The following is a 26,171-nucleotide window of genomic DNA, read 5'->3' on the forward strand; positions in this document are numbered from 1 at the left end:
AACTTCAGTGGAAATGTCTCAAGATAAGGAAATGATACTCAGTAGTGTAAATGTTCTCACCCCTAGAGGTACACTACAGGTACAGTATCATGAGGCTGTGTCTACAACCCACAGACGTTGCCCAGGTAGTGCAGCTCATCCAGGATGGCACATCAATGCGAGCTAAGGCAAGAAGGTTAGCTGTGTCTGTCAGCACAGTGTCCAGAGCATGGAGAAGATACCAGGAGACATGCCAGTACACAAGGAGACGTGGAGCGGGACTTAGGAGGGCAAGAACCCAGCAGCAGGACCGCTACCTCCTCAAATATATATATATGTATATATATATTCACTGCTGATATATGATTCGGTGTATGGCCATACTGCTAGATTGCAGAGGGTTTTGAAAAAAATAGTAGATTCATCTCGTGCTCAACTCACTGTCTCACCATTTGAAATCCTGTCCTAGACGTCCACTGGCTCCAATCTCTTCTGGTCTTCCTCCACTATGCACTCACTTAGGTAGGAAGGAAGGATCATCCCCGTGCTGCCGCAAGAAGAATTCAAAAAATTGTGGAGGTTTCAGCGTGGTTTATTCTACGCGTTTCAGGGTTCAGGTGACCCCTTCATCAGGACTTACCACAAATATTGTACAAGAGTCATAGGCATACAGAGTTTAAGTACACATCAGCATTTGAAAACGACGCCCAATGGATCAGATGACACCCTGTGTCAAAGTTCAGGCTCATCAGAAAGTTGACACTGGGTGTCATCTGATCCATTGGGCGTCGTTTTCTGTATGCCTAGGACTCTTGTACAATATTTGTGGTCTGTCCTGATGAAGGGGTCACCTGAACCCTGAAACACGTAGAATAAACCACGCTGAAACCTCTACAATTTTTGGAATTCTTCTTGCGGCAGCGCGGGGATGATCCTTCCTTCCTACCTAAGTGTATGCTTCAACCAGGTCCTGCACTGACCTGTGGATCTGCAGCAGCCACCATTAATATGTCTTTCCTTCACTCTCACCAGGTGAGTAGTTCTCTTGGTGGGCAACTCTGTGTAACGTTTGATAAGACCCTATTTGCGCTTTTGTGTCTCCCTCTTTTCTCTGACTCCACTATGCACTGACATTTCTTGAGTTGATTAGGCATCTGGCAAAGGAGTTTGTGACATCGACGTTAGAAAGTCAAGACATCTATGGCGCCCAAGTTTTACTCAGTGCAGGAAGCTCTGGCATTGATTGGAGGAAGACCAGAAGAGATCAGAGTCAGAGCAAGCTAGTGGAGGATCAGGTGCAGAGTGGCAGGATGTTAGGCTCATCCAGTTGTCAGTGAAACATGCAAATGATTAACACGGGAAACAGATAGCAGAGATACTGGAAGCCATAGACAGATCGTAGAAGCCCAGGAAGCTTCAGGCAGACAGGTAAATGAGGTACGCGAAGCTGCAGGCGAACAGATGTCCTGGAAGACTGTAGACAGGGAACTGTGCAGAGACAAACTAAAAGTCTTAATACCCCAAATTAGGCCCAGGCAGATGGGAGCACGCCGAGTTTAGAGGTCTAGGGTGAGGGAAGCAAAGCCCAAATATGTGACAGGTGCATAGCACAGGACAGATGAGTGATGGGGTGAATATACATTTTTTTTCTTAACTCCAAAATTATTCTGCCTTCTGTGGCGACGTTTCGATCCGAAGATCTTTATTAAGCACTTGATAAAGATCTTCGGATCGAAACGTCACCCCAGAAGGCAGAATTAATGTGACCTCTTTATTTCACCGACCTGTGAGGTGCTGTCTCTGTTGTTTTTTTTCACTTGTGACTTAGGGTCCTGTTTCACATAGCGACGCACCAGCGATCCCGACAATGATATGACCTGGTAAGGTCGCTAGTAAGCTGCCAAACAGGCAGATCTCTTCAGCGACGCAGGAACGATCTGGCGATCCATATAATGACCTCGGCGGTCGTTGGTACCTTGCCACACAGCAGCTATTCTGAATGATTCCAGCCTGTGTCCCTTAGTTCTGCGTCGCCAACGAGGTCGCTCATCGGCATCAAACACAGTGATGCATGCTGGCCTGCGGGACACCGACGATAAAAAAATGGCCCAGGACATTCCAGCACGATCAGCGATATCCAGCGGGGGGCCAGTTGCCGCTAGTGTCACATGTAGCGAGATCGCTGGCAAGATCGCTGTTGCGTCACAAAATCGGTGACGCTTTAGCAATCTCGCTAGCAATCTCGCTATGTGAGACGGGGGCTTTAGTCAGCACCAGAGGCACCGAAGAGTGAAGACAGAAGAGAAGACTAGAGCTGCATGTGAAAAAATTGAGCCAGGCGGGAAGCTGTGATGCCAGGATAGGAGAGGCACTGGACAGGTGATGCACTGGACCAGTTGACGGGGCAATATTTGATTTATCAGGGCTGGTGAGCGTGGCACCATTTATCATGCTCTGGAGTCTAGAGAGACCTGAGACGTAATCAAAAGCCATGTCGGGGATACCGGAAGGTCTCCAACCTAGCTGCCATGTGCCACTGATCTGGATGTTGGACCAGAGTCTTCCTAATCTATCTGGTCATCTCTAGTAAAGAAACATTTTATTTTGTCCATATCTGTCTGGGAACGAATGTCTTGAAGCCCCTCACTAACTCCTTGTTCCTTACGCTGTATATTAGAGGATTGCTGAATGGAGTCAGCACCGTATTTATCAGAGATTTTAACTTGTCTTCATTGTGAGAATTATCCCCGGAAGGGGCTAAATATAAAGCGATCAGAGCCCCGAAGTACATGCCCACGAGGAGCAGATGAGTGCTGCAGGTGGAGAAAGCTTTTTTCCTTCCTGTGATCGATGGTATGTTGAGGATGGTGACCATGATGCATATATAGGATATTAGAACAAACAGAAATGGCAGCAATATGGTAACAATTGATAAAAATAAATCTTGTCGCATTACGATCAAAGTATCACTTGATGACAATTTAAGAATGGGGGATAAGTCGCAAAAGAAATGATCGATGATGTTGGAGTCACAAAACTTCAACTGAAAGAGAAAAATGACTTCAAGAGAATCAAGTACCCAAGCAAACGACCATGATAGATAGACCAGCCGGTGACAATGTTTGATGCTCAGAAGAGAAGAATATCGTAAAGGGTCACAAATGGCCAGATATCGGTCATAGGCCATGACGGTTAAGAGGTAACACTGAACTATCCCAAAAAAACTGTACATATAAAACTGAAAAATACAACCCACTATAACTAACTGTCCCGTCTCCCTCCATGTAATATACAACAATTGTGGAACGACAACAGTCGAAAACAGAAAGTCACTCAAGGCAAGATTTTGAAGAAAAATATACATGGGGTGTTTGAGATTTTTAGCAATCAGCACTGTAAGGATGACCAGAAGGTTTCCTACTACTATCATAATATAGAGAAATAGTAAGATCAAAAACAGCGGGATCTTGAAGCTTTGAAGATTTTGAAACCCCAGAAGTAACACATAAGTGACCGTGGTGTGGTTGTCCTCACACATGACTGGTGGACTTCAAGATTTCTCAACCTGATGAAGGAGAAAATAATGAGGTTATAGGATGAACATTGAGTGGACAGAGACAATGTTTCCACAAAGTAAATAAATAATGCAAACCATCGATCAAAACACAACATTTCTCAACTTTACTAATTTTTTGGGATCTCAGAAATGTGTGGACTCTTATCAGGGGCGTAACAATCGAGGTCGCAGAGGGTTAAAATGCAACAGAGTCATTTAGGATGAGGGTCCACCCACGCCAGCACCAATTTCATATAGATTTGTGCCTGAGGATGAACATTCAGTTTAAGTGTACTGTAACGCAGAGATCTGCCACCTCCTTGAACTGCAACACACCCCGCCAGCCAATCAGAGGGTGGCAGCTGACATTGGTGTGCCCATCACAAGTGGAAAAAGGCAATGACAACATGCGCCATCCATGGCTTGCATGCCAAAGTCAGCTGCAGGCTATAGAAGAGGACACCATGCATTGTGGAAATGGTGTGAAGAATCATTTTTGTTTTTAATGGAATGGAAAAGAGCAACAGAATGGACATTATACTAGGAAGGGGCCCAGTATGGAGAACATTATACCATGATGGGGGTCATTATACCGGGAAGGATCCCAGGATGGGGAACATTACTCGAGGAAGGAGGCAAGGATGGGGGTAATTATAGCAGTAAGCAGCTCAGAATGAAGGAGGACATTACATCCGGGAGGGGCCCAGGATGGGAGACATTGTTATAGAAAAGGGGACATTATACCAGGAAGTGACTCATAATGGTGGTGTAACGGCAGCCCGGTACTACAAATTTGGAGTGTGTCTTGGTGTTGGTGCGGCATGTGTGCAATTCTTCACCCACCTGCGGGACCAGAGCCTGACCAGGATACAATGTCCCATGGGGATCCGAGCACAAACAAATGTCCGCAGAATCCTTGTTTGTTTTCTTTAAGGTTTTATTTGAAACAGGTTCTAGCAGCACAGTTACAGTCCTTCCATTCCAGTAAAAGGTAAACATGACATCTTCTGTACAGTCCCTGGTCTGGCCCTGCCACATCTTGTCCTGCACGTTTTCTGAGCCCAAGGCCTGCAGAATCCTCCTGTCAGCAGTCACTGAACGCTCCCCGTCTATATTGCCCATCTTTGGCAAAAGAACCAGACTGCCGTTCGCAGCCTCAACTGGACCTTAGGTCCCTGATAGTTCCAGGCGGTGTCCCCAGACTCCAACCCAAGATCCTCTTCCTGGCCTCTCACAGAGAGTGCTCCCCAGAAGCCAAACTTCAAACTTTCTTCAGACCACTGTACCACGTCTTGCCTGTTCTCTCACTCCACTGCGACTGTAACTCCAGCCTGCACTGCTGTTCGCTGCTCACACACTCTGACTAACTTTTCTAGAACAATTCTGTCTCCTCTGGGTAATTCCTCCCACCAACAATCCCATTGGTACAGCTACTTAACTGTTTCAAGTCTGGCTAAAACCAGCTAACTATTACTATCCTATCTAGCATCTAATTTCCCTAACTCTACAGTACCCCCTATTGTCCCAACTACATATCTATGCTGTCCCTACCTTACTTTAGCATTAGAATAACACATTATATATATACAGCAATTAAAGCGGAAGGCACAAAGCACATACAGCACCCCCTTTACAGTGGACATTATACCAGGAAGAGACCCAGGACAGGGGACATTATAACAGGAAGGACCACAGGATGAGGGATATTATACCAAGAAGGGGCCTACGATGAGAGACATTATTACAGGGTGGAAACTTTTTTCAGAAAGGGATCAGGATGGAGGATGGAGGGTGAACACATATGTCTTTATAGGATCTAGAACATTACAAAGGCCCATACGTTTGACCAACATGGAGATGAGGACCTAGGTCCAAATTTTACACCGGGGCCCATGGGACTCTAGTTATACCACTGACTCTTGTATACCCTTACTTCTATTCCTAGGTCACGAAGACTTGGCCCTGAAGTTATCTACAGTCATGCAGCATTACACAGAATAAAAGTTCAAGAAATGTGTGTAATATTATTATATTCAGCCAAAATCCTATTTGTTCGACCTATCTAAAAAAAAAAATTAGAAGCACTTTTCCATACAAAGGACTGATGCAAAGCCTCCAAGATCATCACCCAAAATGTCTTACATAATAGGAACCCGAAGAATAGGGCCAGCACTGCAAAATTAGGATTTTGATAAGCCGATGCAACAAAAATTCTGAGGCTTTCTCAAGGATAAGTAATGGATAAGAGAAGCCTCAATTTTTTATTTTTTACAAGAAAAATGGATGACACACCGATGATAAAAACCGACCAAGAATGGATAAATCTTGGATCCAGCACACTACTGAAAAACGGTTTGTGTTTTCTTGTATGCAAAATAACAAAAACGGGTCTCCGAATGAGGACTTAGGCACCGCGCTTGGAAAAGTCAGAATGGTTTATCAAGATTATTCCAGAAAAAGTTTGAGGGTCAGATCTTTAACTTTTTTTTTCACAAAAAGATGGGCTCCAGTTATTATGAACCAGAGGCGTGCTGATAGGTTTTTCAATAATGAATGATACAAAATTCACAGCAGATTAATAACATTTTGTGTATTTTACATATTCAAATACACAAAAAAAATCACTGTCTATATGAGTATTTAGGTCCGAGTTCAGACTTGTCATCATGGTTGTGTTCCAAACTATCCTATGACCACAGGATGAAAAATGGCAGAAAACAAAATAACAAATGCTGGAAATGTTCTTAGAACGGCTCCTATTGAAAACAAAGGTTTCGCATTAGGAAAAACATGCAGAAGAAGAGCACAAAGGCAAGTGTCAATTTTTCAGATTTTCTGCCCCCCTTCAGCTAAACACAAAACCCATTACAATTTTTTATAACTATTTTTTTGGCTCTGAGGGCACCTAACCTCTTTCCTTTTTGACTACAAAAATATATAGGCATTTATACATGAAGTCTGCTTTTTTTTCCACATCTGTCAAATGTAGGACAAAGTCCAATGTTTCTGTATTATATTGTGTAACTCATCATTTTTTTTAGCATAAGCAAAGGATGATATTGGTAAAGCTAAAAAATGTACGCACAATACTGAAAGTCAATGAGGAGACAGAGGCTGACGTATGTCATTCCTTGGCATGCATTTTCTGCCATACTTTTTAAAATAGGATTGGAAAATATGCAACATAAACAGGGTATATAACTCATTGTTATCAACCTTTATAATGTGTTAATTATTTTCTTTGCCTTTTTCTTCTTTTCACAGTTTTGCTTCATACTTTTTTCTAAGTTTTCTTGTCGTATGTATTATCACTGTACGATGATACCACTGTTTAAAATCTCTGTAAAGTGACATCATTGTGTGTACAAGTATTAACCCTGCATTGTGATATCACTGTGAGTATTATCCCTGTACCGTGACATCACTGTGTGTATTATCCCTGTACTGTTGTAACAACCCTGCTGGCATCACTGCATGGCCTCCCATCCCCCACATACCAACTTAATCAATGCTCCAGGCCATGCTGTGACTTCTGTCTGCTGCCAGCTACATGCTGTGTGCTCTGTGCATGCTTCCTGGCTGTGTTCATAGGGGGGCGGCGCAAGAACTCTCTGGTTCTTATGGAATCAGGATGCACCTGTCTAATGTGTCACTGACCAATTACGAAGAGCCCTCTAGTATTTAGGGCAGCTCCACCCAGTGGAACTTGCCTGTGCAATGTCTTAACTCAGTTATTGTCTTGCTGCTGAGTTGCCAGGTCTTTTTCTGTGTATCGCCTTCTCTGGAGGCTTTATTCCTAGCTTTGCCTTGTACCTTTCTTTCCGCCCTCTAGGAGGCAGAATATTCTGGTCCCTGTGCTATTGCTCCCTGCCTTGTCTTGTACCTATCCTCTCTGTTCTCCCAGAGGCAGTATATCCTGGTCCCTGTGTTCTTGGTCCTGTACCTTGTCTCACAGCGTTACCTTGTCTGAACTCTGTCCTACCTCTGTCTGTCAGTCTCCTTCTCTGTGGCTCCTTTCCCTGCTGTGTCTTTCCTTGTGTCCTCTCTATGTGCTTGTGCTCCGTACTCTTGCGTCTCTGCTTGTGCTCCGCACTCTTGCGGCTCTGCCTGTGCTCCGTACTCTTGTGGTTCTGCCTGTGCTCTGCACTCTTGCGGCTCTGCCTGTGCTCCGCACTCTTGCGGCTCTGCCTGCTCTGTACTCTTGCGGCTCAGCCTGTGCTCCGTACTCATGCGGCTCTGCTTTGTTCTGGTTCTGCTGCTGCAGAACCTCTTGCTGCTCTGCAGCTCTTCTCCGCAGCTTTGTGGTTCTCCTCCTGTGTGAACAGGTCCAAACCTGTTTCTTCATACTCCATTTCTTCCTGTCAGTACCAGTACCTGTCCCCACTTTGTGAAAAGGAACCTACCTATTCCATACACCACTCCTTCCTGCCCGTGTCCCTGTGTCTTTCCAGTTGGTCCCTGTCTCTGTGTCTGTGTGTCTCAGCCATGCCCGCCTCCAGTGTCTCATCCGTGCCCACCTGCCCGTGTCTCAGCCGTGCCTGCCTGTGTCTCAGCTGTGCCCGCCGTGCTCACCTGCCTGTCTGCTACTCGTGCCTGTCGCCCGTTATATCTGCCCAAGTAGGATCAGCAGCTATGGGGCTCCTTGGTTACTTATGCCACTAAAAGTATATAACTACAATCTTATATTATAAGCCCTGAGCTGATGTTTATAAAGAAATTGCAATCTTCATAGTTTATAAATTGAAATTCATGATAATTACTGATAGGAAGTAATAATGCTCAGTATCTGATGTTCTTGCCCTTATAGATACATATATTGTGAAAGAAAATATTATAATTTATCACTTACCAATATGTGTAATGTAATAATAGGAGTTTATCATATACATATATATCACTTTTCTCTCTTCTTCAGTTTCCAAATCGTAAGTCAAGATGATGATCTGCTGTGCACACATGCTCCGTACTTTGCTCATTATTAGCTTTTACTACATTGTGCTTTTATATACTTTCTACACTCGGGAGATGATTGTTTGTTTGTTTCTATCAATGTCTGGAAAACATGTATGACAGCCCCGGGGGGATTAATAGCGAGAAAACAATAAGGATTCACTTTTAGACATTATTTTAATTACCAATTGACATAGAGACCTGAATCAACAAAGCAACTAATTAATTATTTGTATTCACAGAGAAACTGACCAATAGGTCACATTTGGGAAATGGACAAAATGCTGCCAAAAAAATATTTTTGTTACTTTGGCTCAATATATGTACAACCAAAATGAAGGGAAGCATCCCTGTTGGGATTGGTCATTTCATTTGTGTTGGAAATTTTTAATTCCTAAAATATGATACTTTCAAGGGCATTCTAAGCGCATAACGTAACAGAAAACAGGGCGATGTGATATAGCATATTTCAAAAGGTATTATGTAAAGTATATGTGACGCTGAGTCACTTCTCAAGGACAAGTCGTGAGGGGATAGTCGAGGAGTTTCGAAGTCAAAAGCCAGGAGGGTATGTCATAAACAGAGGGAAGGGACAAAGTCGTAGTCAGGTGTCGGTCCGAGGTCAAAATACTGGGAGGATAACGGATCAGAGCAAAGGGGTTAAACAGATGCATGGTCAGAACAAGGTCCAAAGTCAGGCAGTGATACATCAACCAGCAAAATACAAAGTACAGAGTAAACCAACCAAACTTAGTTGAAACTAGAGCTGGCAGCTATCTGGGACTTCAAGCTCAGTTAAACAGTTGAACCATCAAGGGAATCGGGAGCACCTGATGAGATCTCAGCACCTCACAGTCTCAGAATGGACTGCCGAGCTGTCAATAAAAACACAGACAGTTCAGCACACCGCGGCACTAGACTGGACACCTGAGCTGTCAATCACTGCACAGACAGCTCAGCACTGAATGGTGAAATCATTACAGTATATTTTTGTATTTTCAGGATATTCAGCAATTACTGTATATTGTCTATCTTGAAAACTGCTTAAAAGGGAAACATCAATGAATCATGAATTTCTCTTTCCTGGGAGAGAGAATCAACCATTGACAACAGAAGATTGCAGGCATCTTATCTCCTCCTTTCCCTGCACAATGACCTCTGTACAGATCATAGAGCAAGTCTATTACACAATGTCATAGAAGTTAATAAGCGATCTTCAGAGTACAGGTTCCTATTGTCCATGTGACTGCAGTAAAGCGTGTTAGGCGTTGGGTTCTTGCAGCGGCTCAGCAGGAATCCAGAGCCTCACATTCTGCGGTCTCTCATTGTCTATAGACTGCAGAGGAGATTGCTCAGCAGTCTCAGCTCTGCCCAGACCTGCTCTGTGGGTCTGGCTGTTGCTGCCACCTTTGGGTCAGCAATAGCAGTGCAGGCTGCTTTGCAGCAAAATGCTCCAGAGGCTAAGTCCTCTTGTCGCGCTACTGGGCATGCTCACGAGACGATCTCCCATTGGAGATCGGGAGTCACATGCTCAGGTCCTTCTCCTGATCTCATTGGTCCATCTCAGAGATCTGGAAGGTCCCGGAAGCGCACGGCTATAAAAGGTCCGCATGGCCGCTCGGCCATGCGCTAGTATAGTCTCTAATTGCTACTGTGTGAATGATGATGGATGCATGAACCTGCGAATGACTCATTAAGATCCCCTTCCTCTGATATTACAAGTGTGTATAGGGACTTAGGTTTAGAGTCTGCGCCAGCCAGTGGCAAGTTCAAGCCACAACAGCATCCTCCATAGTGCTAGCGTCCGACAGTGCGCCTGCTATCGGGCATTGTTGATTAGCGGCAGTGTCTGTCGCCGCGCTGCAGTCTGCAGCTCCTCTTGGCGTCCGCAGTTGCGACACCGCATGCACGGTAGGTCTAGACGGACTCTGACCCTCTGCCTAGGGCTCAGCTCCTGTGACCTTATATCGTGCGTGCACTTCTCTGAGACCTGTGAGTCCAACAGGCTTAGCATTTATGTTAATACCTTAGGCGTCTCTGTGAAGCTAACAGAGTACGCTCAGTGCACACCGAGTGACGTCCAACCCGCGTGCAATAGTACCGCCATATTTAGTGTTCGCCATTATTTAGCAGCAGGGTTAACACCTTCTGCATGGTGGACCCCGAGCGGTGAACACACTTTATTATTTATTTATTTAGTGCATTCCGCCGTTCCTAACAAAGCGTATCTGTGAATGCTGGTAAAAGGGTTGTTGACTACTAGAAAATGTCTTGTTAACTGCTTCTCACTCCATCACAGAGAAAAAAAGGCATACTCCTTCCTTCCTCCAACTGCAGCATTGTGTTCCCTCATTTTTATATCACAAGAGAACAGCAACCGATCAGTGGCCACTGATTGACTGCAGCAATCATACAACAAATATGTCATGTGGGGGTCACAGTGCTGGTCTGTGAGGGTAGTGGGCAGCATTTTGTTATTATATGATGAACTGGGGAGTTGTTAAAGGGGATCTGTCAGTAGTATGAACTCTCTTAAGTCATGGACATGGACATCTAGGTCATGGGAAGCTGAATAAAATGATACCTTGATATATGCAATCTGATGGCTTATTCCATAGAAATCCATGTTTTCCTTAATATGTAAATGAGCTGTTAAGATCTATTGACCTGATATAGATCTCCCTGAGAATCCAGAGCTACAGTACTTTAAATGAAGGGCATTACCAGAGACCAGAGGGGAGAAGAACACACTGCTGTGTCAACGTGATATTGCCGGAAACAGAGGAATTACTGACAGGAGTGATCCGTGAATACTATGATGATCTGTGAATACTATGAGCTGATACACATTGGCGCCAGGCAGTTCTTAGCCCTGTTCACAAAAATAATAAAAGTCCTACAAATGCGCAGTCCCCCCCATGCCCAGGGCTGCCACTAGAAATTTCGGGGTCCCATACAGGCAAAATGTTCGGGGTCCCCTTGAGACTTTGCCCAGGCTCCACCCCAGCCCTGCTTCCACCCCTCGAACTGTCCACAGTCAAAAGATTTTTTAAGCCGCCACAACAACAAGGTAGACTCTTTTGACCATGCCCTACTCTACTCTAACTTATTAAACATTTTTTAAATATCCAATACAATTTAGGTTAAAATAAAAATATTTTTCAATTTTTACAATGAACAATAATATCACATACAGGGGACAAATAGGGCCGCACCATGTCCAGACCACATATTACCACCACAGTGACCAAATAATATCACATACAGGGGACAAATACCACCGCACCATGTCCAGACCACATATTACCACCACAGTGACCGAATAATACCACATACAAGGAACAAATACCACCACACCATGACCAGACTACATATTACCACCATATGATGACCAATAATACCCCATATATGGAGCAAATACCAGCACACCATGACCAGATCACATATTACCACCACATAGTGACCAATTAATAGCACATACAAGGAACAAATACTGCCACACTATGGCCAGACAACATAATACTACCACATAGTGACTGAATACTACAATACTGATCAGTAATAAAAAACATAATACTAATGTCACCATAAGAGCCGTTATACACAGGAGATCTGTACTTAGTATGCAGTGTCTGTGTACAGGCAATACAGTGATCACGGTGACATTATACACAGGAGCTCTGTATATAATGTAAAGGTAATACAGTGATCACTGGTGACATTGTACAAAGGACCGCTGTATATAGTACACAGTGTATAGTGTCAGTGTACAGGTAACACACTGACTCACCAGTGACATCTCTAGGTGAAATCCTTCATCTTCGCTTTTAATCTTCATCCAGCACAGACCGCCATCCCTTCTTCCAGCTCCAGCCAGGACTCGTCTTTGCAGGAAATAATACAGTTATCTAGAGCACCGCTTGCATAACACATTACTTTTTTTTTTCAAAATTCTAAACTACCCAAGATGAAGAAAAAAAGGCAACAGTGTTGTTCTGCATAGTAACAGAACTGCCCACTCATTTAAAATAGTATCCTCAAAAAATAAAATAAATACATCACTGCAGTAATAATATCCCTTAATTAGCCCCTATGGTAATGATATCCCCCCATCCTGGCCCTCCATGTCTCATTCCTGGCTCCAGCCATATGTTCTCCTATCCTGCCCCCATGTGATGTCCCATCCTGCCCCATATGATCTCCCCATCCTGCCCCATCTGTCCCATGATCCTGCCGCATGATACTGCCCCATCTGCCCCATCTGCCCCATGATCCTGTCCTATCTGCCCCATGATCCTGCCCCATGATCCTGCCCGATCTGTCTCCATCCTGCCCCATGATCCCGCCTCATCTGTCCCATGATCCTGCCCCATCTGCCCCATGATCCTGCCCCATCCTTCTCCATCATATCCATCCTGCCCCATGAGCCTGCAAAATCTGTCTCCATCCTTCCCCATGATCCTGCCCCATCTGCCCCATGATCCTGCCCCATCTGTCCCATGATCCTTCTCCATCTGTTTCCATCCTGCCCATTCTGTCTCCATCCTGCCCCATGATCCTGCACCATCTGTCTCCATTCCGCCCCATGTTCCTGCCCCATGTCTCCATCCTGCCCCGTGTCTTCCAACCTGCCCTGTTTCAATTCTGCCCCGCCGTCTCCATTCTGTTACCCTGTCTCTATTCTGTCCCGTGTCTCCATTCTGCACCCTTTTCTCCATACTGCCCCTGTGTCTCCATTCAGCCCATCTCCCATTCTGCCCCGTGTCTCTAATCTGCCCCGTATCAGAATCTGCCCCCATGTCTCCATTCTGCTTCGTGTCTCCATTCTGCCCCCGTGTCTCCATTCTGCCAACGTGTTTCCATTCTTCCCCTTGAAATATAGTGTGGTTGCCTCTTCAATAAAAAATGAGAAAATCCTTTCCTCTTACCTGATCGTGCTCCTGCGGCGATGATCCCTCCTGGTGTTTCAAGCGTGTATTTGCCGGCGAATGACAATGATATCATACGCTGGCGACGTGCGTGCCGACATCACTGCCAGCCTCAGATTGGCTGGTGGCTTTAACTATTGCCTTGCGGGCCTTCAAGGCAATAGAGTAACTAAACCTGCTTCTCGGACGCAGGTTTCAGTTACTGCACCGGAGAATCCTGCTGCTGTGGCCCGATCAGAAGAAGAGACGGGGCCCGAAGTGGGCCCCCTCTGCTGACCGGGCCCCATACGCCAGGAAGGGTAGTAATGCCCTGATGGCGGGCCTGCCCATGCCCCACCTCTTTTGGAGAAGCTTGATGAGAATCATGTAAAAACAGCAAAGGTTATAAAATTGTTGCGCAACTTCCAATTTGTACAAGAATTTTTGCAACATTGCAAGTATATATTGATATATTTAGTTTATTCACTGCTGAAATGAATATGCATGTGCTTTATTCATGTATATATGTATATATTTACACATAATGTTTTTTCACTGCTGCTAAATGATTATGTGGGGTTTATTCATTGCTGCCATATATTTAAGCATATAGATTATACAATAACACCATATATTAGTGTATATATTAATGTATATAAACATATATACACTGCTCAAAAAAATAAAGGGAACACTAAAATACCACATCCTAGATATCACTGAATTAAATATTCCAGTTTCAAATCTTTACTCATTACATAGTGGAATGCGTTGAGAACAATAAAGCATAAAAATGATCAATGTAAATCAAAATGAATATTCCATGGAGGTTTGTATTTGGAATGATACTCAAAATCAAAGTGAAAAATAAAATTACAGGCTGATCCAACTTCAGTGGAAATGCCTCAAGATAAGGAAATGATGCTCAGTAGTGTAAATGCTCTCACCCCCAGAGGTACACTACAGGTACAGTATCATGAGGCGGTGTCTGCAACCCACAGAAGTTGCTCAGGTAGTGCAGCTCACCCAGGATGGCACATCAATGCGAGCTAAGGCAAGAAGGGTAGCTGTGTCTGTCAACACAGTGTCCAGAGCATGGAGAAGATACCAGGAGACAGGCCAGTACATTAGGAGATGTGGAGGGGGCAGTAGGAGGGCAACAACCCAGCAGCAGGACCACTACCTCCTTATATATATATATTTATTTTTTTTTTCACTGCTGATAAATGATTCGGTGTATGGCTTTACTGCTAGATTGCAGAGGGCTTGGAAAAAAATAGCATATTCATCTCATGCTCAACTCACTGTCTCATCATTTGAAATCCTGTTCTAGACGTCCACTGGCTCCAATCTCTTCTGGTCTTCTTCCACTATGCAATGACCTTTTTTGAGCTGATTAGGCATCAGGCAAAGGAGTTTGTGACATCGATGTTAGGAAGTCAAGACATCTATGGTGCCCAAGTTCTACTAAGTGCAGGAAGCTCTGGCATTGATTGGAGGAAGACCAGAAGAGATCAGAGTCAGAGGAAGCTAGTGGAGGATCAGGTGCAGAGTGGCAGGATGTTAGGCTCACCCAGTTGTCAGTGAAACAGGCAGATGATTAACACGGGAAACAGACAGCAGAGATACTGGAAGCCATAGACAGATCGCAGGAGTCCGGGAAGCTTCAGGCAGACAGGTAAATGTGGTACTGAACGCTGCAGGTGAACAGGAGATGTCCTGGAAGACTATAGACAGGGAACTGTGCTCAGAAACTAAAAGTCTTAGTACCCTCATTTAGGCCCAGGTAGATGGGAGCACGCCGGGCCATCTTCAAGTCCCCATATGGAGCACAGCAAAGTTTAGAGGTCTAGGATGAGGGAAGCAAAGCCCAAATCCATGACAGGTGCATAGCACAGGACAGATGAGTGATGGGATGAGTATACTTTTTTTTTTTAACTCCAACATTCATTTTGCATAATAGACAGATTCGCTTATCTCTAGTCTTCATTAACAGTTTTATACCATGTGTCTGGATTGAGTTCTGTAAATCTTATCTAGTTGAGAGCTTTTAAAAATGTTACAAATCAGTCAGAATTCATTCTGTTTTGACATTTCTCTTTGCTCTTTATTTAGTGTTTAATGAAGCAGCAGAGAGGGGGTTATACAGTCTTAAGGAGAGCACAGAAAACATACTATAAAAAATTAACAACGGAATGAAGATTGTAGACTGAGACCTACTGCAATTTTATTAACTAAAGAAAACCACTAACATATATAAAAATATATTTTTTCATGCCAATGGTATTCATAGCCTTGAAGCAGGAAACTTTCTCCAGTTTGGATATAACTTATGCTTTACATTTAATTAGATGCAAATCAAATTGATAAAAGCCTTTTATTAGGTGTCAGGTCTCTCTAGACTCCAGAGCATGGTAAATGGAGCGTTAAAAAAAATATTACTCCCACCTTGCCCCTTACGTGTCCTGGTACCCCAGCTCTCCACCCAATCCTCTGCTTACTTAATCCAAACAGTTCCAGACTTCTCTTCAGTCTTTTTTGATCTTCGGCAACTCTGGTGCTCACAAGACCTCATGCGACATTACGATCGCCCCATTGCCTTATGATGTCACTTGTGACTTAAATCAATTCAATGTGGATATGCAGCACCTCATTGGAAACCAAGGTCAACACTACCCAAAGGTGTAACGCACATCATATCTAGGGAGTCCCTAATGGAAAAGTTCAATGTCAAAAAACAAAAGACAGTGCCTCACAGGTCGGTGAAAAAAAGAGGTCATATTTATTCTGCCTTCTATGGCGACGTTTCGATCCGAAGATCTTTATCGAAACATCACCCCAGAATAAATGTGACCTCTTTTTTCACCGACCTGTGAGGCGCTGTCTCTGTTGTTTTTTTTTTCACTTGTGACTTAGTCAGCACCGGAGGCACCAAAGAGTGAAGACGGAAGAGAAGACTAGAGCTTCGTGTGAAAAAACTGAGCCAGTCGGGAAGCTGTGATGCCAGGATAGGCAAGGCACTGGACAGGTGATGCACTGGACCAGTTGATGGGGCAATATTTTATTTATCAGGGCTGGTGCAACGTGGCACCCAGATGACATTGGCTAATCAAAAGCCATGTCTGGGATACTGGAAGGTCAGAGATTTGCGGGTCTCCAACCTAGCCACCACTTGCCACTGATCTGGATGTTGGACCAGAGTCTTCCTAATCTATCTGATCATCTCTAGTAAAGAAACATTTTATTTAGTCCATATCTGTCTGGGAACGAATGTCTTGAAGCCCTTCATCAACTCCTTATTTCTTACGCTGTATATTAGAGGATTGCAGAATGGAGTCAGCACCGTATTTATCAGAGATTTAAACTTGTCTTCATTGTGAGAATTATCCCCGGAAGGGGCTATATATAAAGCGATCAGAGCCCCAAAGTAAATGCACACGAGGAGCAGATGAGTGCTGCAGGTGGAAAAAGCTTTTTTCCTTCCTGTGATCGATGGTATGTTGAGGATGGTGACCATGATGCATATATAGGATATTAGAACAAACAGAAATGGCAGCAATATGTTAACAATTGATAAAAATAAATCTTGCCACATTATGATCACAGTTTGACTTGATGACAATTTAAGTATTGGCGATAACTCGCAAAAGAAATGATCGATGATGTTGGAGTCACAAAACTTCAACTGAAAGAGAAAAATGACTTCAAGAGAAATAAGCATGAAGGCAAACGACCACGATAGATAGACCAGCCGGTGACAATGTTGAATGCTCAGAAGTGAAGAATATCGTAAAGGGTCACAAATGGCCAGATATCGGTCATAGGCCATGACGGTTAAGAGGTAACACTGAACTATCCCAAAAAAACTGTACATATAAAACTGAAAAATACAACCCACTATAAGTAACTGTCCCGTCTCCCACCATGTAATATACAACAATTGTGGGACGACAACAGTTGAAAACAAAAAGTCACTCAAGGCAAGATTTTGTAGAAAAATGTACATGGGGTGCCTGAGGTTTTTAGCAATCAGCACTGTAAGGATGACCAGAAGGTTTCCTACTACTATAATAATATAGAGAAATAGTAAGATCAAAAACAGCGGGATCTTGAAGCTGTGAAGGTTTTGAAACCCCAGAAGAAACACATAAGTGACCGTGGTGTGGTTGTCCTCACACATGACTGGTGGACTTCAAGATTTCCTAACCTGATGAAGGAGTAAATAAGGAGGTTATAGAATGAAAACTGACAGTAGCAAAGCAATTTTCCATACACATTCACATACAGACCGATTTATGTCCCATCTCACCAACAACAATATACATTGGCGAGTGGTACCTGCTAATAGATAGAATTGGAATCTGACTTGGTTACAAGAAAACGGCTTAAAATCTTTTTGCAGAGCCCAGTGATTGAAACCCAACCCCATTATAGGATATAATTATTTTATTTAGGACAATCGTAACACATGAATAAGATGACAATTAATTTTATTCTACCCCAATTTCCGTAAGAGGAAGATGAGTAAGATCGGTCTGATTGGGATTCACAAACTTATTAACATTGGGGGGTCCTCATATTTTTTTGGCTTGTGGAGACCCTTTATCCAATCCTATCACAAGAAAGCAAATTGTAACGTGTCAGATTTCAGAGAGCCATAAGGAGAGTGCCTGGAGGAAAAGCCAATAACGCATACAAAAATTGTACCATAAAGTTGATGATGACGTAGTCTTTTTTGCTTTTCTGATACAAATTTAAAAAAAAGTTGGAATGTAGACACATAAGGGGTTCAGTTATATCTCAAAATACATTTATAGTATTTAATATAATTCGCAAATATAACTAAATAGCACAAAAAGACTGTTTCCATGGAGTTTGAAGCCTAAGTTATGTCTTTGCATTGTGCTTCAAATATAAAGACTGACCGTCACATCCAAATATAAACTAGATGTGAACAGGTGCTTACCTAGAGTCGCCAACTTACATACCATCAAATAAAGCAGCACTCTGTAGCACTATAGCATGCAAACATGAAATATGAAAATTGAATTGCATTACTGCACTAGAAATATGAAAAATTGAGAATACTTAGCACATAAATTGGCCATTTCATGTGTACCTGTGTTAAATATTAATAATCCGTTAATTTCTTATAAGATCCAGTTCTGTACATTGCTTTAGCTTACACGACATAGGCTATTTTTAAGCTTGGCTCATGGTAAAAAGACAGCTCCATATATGTAGAGACCATGTGCTTTAGGAGACGTATATAATTCATGGCTAACTGTAGAGGGCGTCTCTTCTTCCCTCACCATCATGAGAGACAGACGCAAGATGACATAACTCAACAGCTGGTATGTTACTTTAGTACGAAGAAGTCGAACAGAGAGACAGACGCCATTTGCCATGTGGGTTCCCGGAGAGAAAGAAGAATACATGCTGCTAGAACAATGGACAATTTCTCTTTCACCTATTTTTATTCACCTGTTTTTCTGTAATAACCTTTCTTTGATGGAAGAAACCAAATAAACCACTATATTTTTATCTGGTAACTAGTCCTGAGTATTTTACAGGATAATTGCATTATTTTACATTGGAGAGCCAGCCAGATCTGAATTTTTGTACTTTTTTTGCGGATTTCCCTCAACTTGCACACACGGGGGATTGGACTTTGCTAACGTCAAATCATATGTGCAAGTTATCGCGAATTCCACTACTTACAAGAATCACATAGAACCTAGAAGTAAGAAGTACCAGATAGATTGAGAAGTACTACAAGTGCCAAAAGTACCAGACGTAAGCCAGACGTGTGAAGACAGGAACCCAGCGTTGTCCATCAAAGGAGCTGAGACATTTCAAGGTAAGATAAAATGGATGTCATTAATTGTCTTGCTAAGCAGAGTAAATTGAAATTTAAGTCTGTAGACAATTCTAATTCAGAAGTTTTATGGTTAAGTTTATATGCCGAGTGTGAACTCGAGAATCAGAGGTTAGATTCTAAGTTTTTCAATAGAGAAAGAGAGAGATTAAAAAATATTCTACAGATGGTAGATATATTTCATAGATCTGTGTCAGAGAAATCTAAAAATGATTGTGTAGAGGATAGTGATATTCCCGAGATTCACTGTAATGTGGAGAAACAGTTACAAGTAGCAGTCATTGAAGGTGACCTTGCAGACGTGGAACAAGATGGAGACGTAGGAGGAGACTTCAGAACTGACGTAGAGGACGTACAAGGGAAAGACGTACCACTAAAAATAGAAGACTCACAGGCCCAAATCCGAAGTAGCGTGAGGAGGAATTTGATAAAGATATGCCAAATAATTCCTGCTTATGACAACAAAATAGATGTTTATAGAAACTCTGAGATCTTTGAAAGTTGTACTGATAACTTTGATTTATCTAACGAGGAGAAGAATCAGTTGTTCAAAATGTGGATCCCTGTAAATTTTGCAAGGAGATTGTCTTTAAAGTTATCTGGTGAAACACATGAGAATTTAACTGATAAGGACAGATTAAAAATTCTCATTTTTTGTTCATCAAATGAAAATCATCCAGATATTGATATTCTTCAAAAATTAAGGATTGGTCGGAAGGAATGTATTTTTACGTTCATGTCCATATATGAACGTTTGTATAGAATGCTGAGTGAGAATGTCAAAACACCGTCCCTCATAAGGAGTTTTGTAAGCAAATTTTGGTTTCTAAATCCTGCATCTCGTGTTATTGCGTCACAAAAAGATTCTTTGTTTGAATGTGCGCAATCCCTCGATTTTGCCAGAAAACACGAGAATCGTGAAAGGAAAGTAAATTGTGCTAATTTTGGAAAGACAGGCAGGGTAAAATCTTATCAGAAGCCTGTATTAGCAAAACCTTCTAAAATGAGTTTTCCCCAAAATCAAATCTACGAAGAAAGAAAAAGAAAATCACATGTTTGTTATAAACCATATGGAATGATGCAAAAGAACACCGAAAAGACACAAATTGAATTAAGAAAAATGATGAGTTTTGATTTTCTTTCTGTAACAAAGATGGCCGAATTTAACAGACAGAAACAGGTGGTGAGTGACATCATGGCCTGTAAACTGAATACTCTGCTCCAAGAATCTATCAGCTTTAAAATGGCAAGAACCTTTCAGGATATTTTTTGCAGAGAAATAAGTATGGGTGTAGGAATTGGTTAGAAAAAGTAATATATATTGTGTAACAGTGTTATACAATTAGTGAGTTATAGAGTATAATCCTGTAGTTTTATGGTTTGTGGATATATACATAGTCATACAGTATATATAGAGTGTTTGTAGAAGTAGAAATAGTAGAACTGTATTTTTTAATGAAAATTAAAATCTACATCAGTAATAATATTTAGAATATGAATATGATATTAACCTTATTTTTTATGTTTCCTTAGAATTTTCATTTCAAAGCAGGACTTAATCGAGAAAAATTCTCTTCCAAGGATTTATGTCTTTATTTACACAGGAAGTTGCAATAATTGCATGATTTTATATATCTAACCCTTAAAAGGAAATAACTAATTGCTTTTTAAAATGTTCTGGGTGTGTGTTTTTTTTCTTTTTACTGCATGGTTTGAATGACAACCACAGCAGGGGAATTTGAACCTTGTTCTAATAATACAAGTATACCAGTATACTATGTCCCTGTTCCTTAGGAAAAGAATTTTAAAGGGGGAATATTCAAAGAAATATTAAGAGACTAAATTGAAATAGTTTACAATGCATTGATAATTAGGATAATTTGGATTAAAATACGTGTATTAAACTTAATATGTGACACAGTCTGAGTGACAGTGACTGAGTGTATGAGCAGCTGCTGAGCGAGTAATGTGATACGTTTGTGAGACCTTCAGGATCCTGAATGCATGAGAGAAAGAAAAAAAAAAAAAACCCCCAAAGCTTTTATCTTTAGGAGGAAATATGCAGATCAGTTAGATTATTAGAATATTAGGATACATAATGAAATATTATCTATACAACATATATTTCTATATTTCTATAGTAATTATTATTTCTTGATTTAGTTAATTGTGGATAAGTGCAATCGCACAACAAAATAGAAAATAGTTTAGGAAGAAAATCTATTCTTTCCTTATCAGCTTTAGCTCTTTTAAACAGGCACCAGCACAGAGCCTGGTATTCACCAGCTGCATCTGGGAATAGTGGACCTTCCTTCTCTGTCCAAGTGTGTTACATTTAAATTAATTTTTCCAAAGGATAATTTTATGATATGGTTTAATTTTGATGGTTACACATCTTCAGACAAATAATGGTATAAGCAAGTATAAATTCACATAATTTATACATTAATTATTTTTAATTTTGGTTTTGATAAATGAATTATTTCATGAAACAATATTTTTTGGTATTAAGGGAGAAATATGTTTTTTATCCTGACTACATAATCACATTTGATTAATACTTCTTCTTCACACATTTTAATAGGAAAAAATATTAATAAGGTACAATGGTATAAGTATTGGGTATAATAACAAGTATTATAAAGAGTCATTTCTTTACACTAAGAGGCAAAGTTGCATAATTTGAATATTTTGGTAACACAAGTTTATGACAATTATGAAATAATCCAGATCATGGAAATATTAAGGGTATATGTTACTGAAGACATAACTACTCTGCATCAACATAAAGGCCTTATTCTTATTTTTATTTTTATTCTTATTTTTCATTATTTTTAATTCTTTCACCAATATTTAGTAAAGTAATATCTACTGAGAATATTGCTTCATTAAATATAGCAATTATATGGTTCTATTACTAAGAAAATGTTTCACTTCTGAGTTATATGCAACAATTCTTTTATTCATTCATTCGCTCACTCATATATTCTTATTTTGGTTCATGGCTATACATTCCTACATATTATTAGTATAATAAATATATTCCTTATTAATAAAGATGAGAACACTGGTTACATAAAACACAGTGACACCTATGGGTTGAAAAAGGTAATTACACCTATGACATAAAAAAAAAATGTTCTATCACATGAAAAATATGGATAATAATGTATTATCACTTATTATTGGTTTATTATTTCAAATATTGAAATCCATATACAGTACAAATTCTGATAATAATTATATGGATATTACTGATTGCTATGGTACGCTGTGATATTATGGGATAGGGAAATTACCAGATTTGGTATAGAATAGGGAATGAAGACTTCAAGCAAGATACTGAAATTATGTTAATAAAGACTTTTCACATTTCTAAACTTCATTGATTTTTATCAGTTGCAAGAAGAAGAATGCCGCGATCCAGAAGTCCCAGAAGGTAACAAAGCTATGATTACTGAGTAATAGACTGTGTTAATTACAAATGCAGTATCCACCACTGACAGTCACAAGTGCAGTATCCACCACTGACAGTCACAAGTGCAGTATCCACCACCGACAGTCACAAGTGCAGTATCCACCACTGACAGTCACAAGTGCAGTATCCACCACTGACAGTCACAAGTGCAGTATCCACCACTGACAGTCACAAGTGCAGTATCCACCACCGACAGTCACAAGTGCAGTATCCACCACTGACAGTCACAAGTGCAGTATCCACCACTGACAGTCACAAATGCAGTATCCACCACTGACAGTCACAAGTGCAGTATCCACCACTGACAGTCACAAGTGCAGTATCCACCACCGACAGTCACAAGTGCAGTATCCACCACTGACAGTCACAAGTGCAGTATCCACCACTGACAGTCACAAGTGCAGTATCCACCACCGACAGTCACAATTAAAGTGTCTAACCTGACAACCAGAGGACGATGATCCTATGATGCTGAGATGAACGGTGTTATCACGTTCTTATCAAGTTCCAGAGGTTTTCAATCACCTGAAAAGCTTCGATGAAAGCTGGTGAACAATGAAGGTAATTATCAGGAAGCTACAACCCTGACATATGTCCTGTGCATTAGGACAAGGACTGGTTATGGTGCTATGTTTAGCAAGGAAGAGTCATTTTAACCCTTGCTTTGCTGACCAAAGACGTCACACCTGTTCAAAGACCAGTACCGATGGAGGATTCCAGAATATCCAAGGCGAGCCAATGTAAGCCCAGGTTTTTAAAGATAACACTGCACAGATATTAAAGCTGCATAGACTTTGTTTTCGTATTAACATTTGAAATTATGGACTTTGATTTGATACACAACACATCTATATGCTATAAGAAAACTGTATTTTTAAAAGAACCAAGAAGAAGACAGAAGACATCAAAATGAAGACCAGATGACATCAGATGATGATGACTGGACCTGAGATGCTTCAATTTAGACTTAGGGAAGTATAATTATACATATTTTATATGAATATTGTTCACGACTTACCATAACATGAATTCACATCAATTATGTCATTGAGTACTTATAACGGTAATCTAATAATATTATTATTATTATTATTATTATTATTATTGATATTAAATTATTTTGTCAAAGAAGAAGAAAAGAAGAAAGAAGATCTTGTTATATTTGAGGGTTCCAATTAATGTCTGTCTCCCTCAAAAGGGGGAATTGTTAAATATTAATAATCCGTTAATTTCTTATAAGATCCAGTTCTGTACATTGCTTTAGCTTACACGACATAGGCTATTTTTAAGCTTGGCTCATGGTAAAAAGACAGCTCCATATATGTAGAGACCATGTGCTTTAGGAGACGTATATAATTCATGGCTAACTGTAGAGGGCGTCTCTTCTTCCCTCACCATCATGAGAGACAGACGCAAGATGACATAACTCAACAGCTGGTATGTTACTTTAGTACGAAGAAGTCGAACAGAGAGACAGACGCCATTTGCCATGTGGGTTCCCGGAGAGAAAGAAGAATACATGCTGCTAGAACAATGGACAATTTCTCTTTCACCTATTTTTATTCACCTGTTTTTCTGTAATAACCTTTCTTTGATGGAAGAAACCAAATAAACCACTATATTTTTATCTGGTAACTAGTCCTGAGTATTTTACAGGATAATTGCATTATTTTACAACCTGGCAGCCACGATAAGGCGAAAAGGAGATGTAGACTTCAGTCTAAGAGAGGATTGGCATTAGGTTAGGTCCTGGCAACGAGAATTGCCTTATCGTGGCTACCAGTTACACATGTAGCTATAGCGCTACAGAGTGCTGCTTTGTTTGTTTGCATTGTGGTTCGTCAGGCCACTCACAACCAGAGTGAAAAATGCTTGAAATTGCAATTCAATAAGAAATTAAAGATATGTTTTATTCCACTTCTGTAGAAAACTATAATTTTTCATGTAAATTATGCAAGGTCCATTAGAACAGATGTTTTATTCTACTTCTATAGAAAACTATATCTTCCCACGAAATTTCTGCAAGGTCTATAAGAATAGATCAGAATGAAATTGGAACATAAATGGCATAATACGGAGTGTTTCTCTGCTAAGGGCACATGACCTAATTCACCGCATCAATGGGAGAATGGATGGAGCAATGTGCCGTAAAATCCTGAGTGACAACCTCCTTCCCTCCACCAGGACATTAAAAATGGGTCGTGGCTGGGTTTTCCAGGAAGACAATGACCCAAAACATACAGCCAAGGCAACAAAGGAGTGGGTCAAAAAGAAGCACATTAAGGTCATGGAGTGGCCTAGCCAGTCTCCAGACCTTAATCCCATAGAAAACTTATGGAGGGAGGTGAAGCTCCGAGTTACCAAGCGACAGCCTCAAAATCTTAATGATTTAGAGATGATCTGCAAAGAGGAGTGGAGCAAAATTCCTCCTGACATGTGCGCAAACCTCATCATCAACATCAAAAAACGTCTGACTGCTGGGCTTGCCAACAAGGGTTTTGCCACCAAGTGTTAAGTCTTGTTTGCCAGAGGGATCAAATACTTATTTCTCACTGCAAAATGCAAATAAATGTATATAATTTATGCAATGTGATTTTCTGGATTTTATTTTCGATATTCTATCTCTCGATGTTAAAATTAACCTACCCTTAAAATTATAGACGGTTCATGTCTTTGTCAGTGGGCAAACTTACAAAATCAGCATGGGATCAAATACTTATTTCCCCCACTTTAAATGCATCATTAGTATTGCAAGAGAAACTGACATGTAAATCTGGGCAAAATGCTCTACAAGTAAATGATTTTCCAGATTTTTTTTTTTATAAATATTAACATAAAATATGGGAAATATTTGCACAATTGAAATATAGGGAACATTCTGCAGTGATTAGTAATGACGAACATTTTTCATTCTTAACTTATGAAATATAAACCCGTGAAAAGGTAATCTCTTGTTTTTAAAGTTTCTTTAGTTAGTTAGACAAACATCATGAATATAAGTAAGTTTGCAATTGACTTTCTTTTTTTATTTGCTTTGGATCTCCTGATATGAGAGCTTTTATCTTGTTTCCCAAAACCTCGGCCACCAGAGTCTGACCGAGTATTCTCAGTAGTTACATTCCATGAGAGGAGTCAACGTCTGAAATTTCAGTCAATTCTCTGCAGCCCTACAGCAGTTAGCTTCTTGCCTCTCTTTCACTGTTTCTACGCTCCTGACTGAGCTGCTCTTATCAGTCCTTCATAATCACTAACTCCTAACATCGGTAGCTTCCGGAGCAATTACAGATGTGGCCAAAAGTATTGACACCCCTGCAATTCTGTCAGATAATACTCAGTTTCTTCCTGAAAATGATTGCAAACACAAATTCTTTGGTATTATTATCTTCATTTAATTTGTCTTAAAAGAAAAAACACAAAAGAGAA

General features: G+C 40.9%; 2 protein-coding genes across 2 annotated transcripts; both read right to left on the reverse strand.

Annotated features, from left to right (window-relative positions):
• Positions 1–817: 817 nt before the first annotated feature.
• On the reverse strand, positions 818–8,489 carry LOC141092451 (olfactory receptor 10A7-like). Its single transcript, XM_073578614.1, has 2 exons — positions 8,385–8,489; positions 818–3,544 (listed from the first exon to the last, which is right to left on the reverse strand). Exon 2 carries the CDS (start codon positions 3,515–3,517, stop codon positions 2,579–2,581), a length of 939 nt encoding a protein of 312 aa, XP_073434715.1. The 5' UTR covers positions 3,518–3,544; positions 8,385–8,489; the 3' UTR covers positions 818–2,578.
• Positions 8,490–16,594: 8,105 nt separating this feature from the next.
• Positions 16,595–17,572, reverse strand: LOC141092452 (olfactory receptor 6C75-like). The gene has a single exon (XM_073578615.1). It carries the CDS (start codon positions 17,570–17,572, stop codon positions 16,634–16,636), a length of 939 nt encoding a protein of 312 aa, XP_073434716.1. The 3' UTR covers positions 16,595–16,633.
• Positions 17,573–26,171: the final 8,599 nt, after the last annotated feature.

This window comes from Dendrobates tinctorius, unplaced genomic scaffold, assembly GCF_039654945.1.
Source record: "Dendrobates tinctorius isolate UK_male_01 unplaced genomic scaffold, ASM3965494v1 ptg000059l, whole genome shotgun sequence".
Taxonomy (NCBI): Eukaryota; Metazoa; Chordata; class Amphibia; order Anura; family Dendrobatidae; genus Dendrobates; species Dendrobates tinctorius.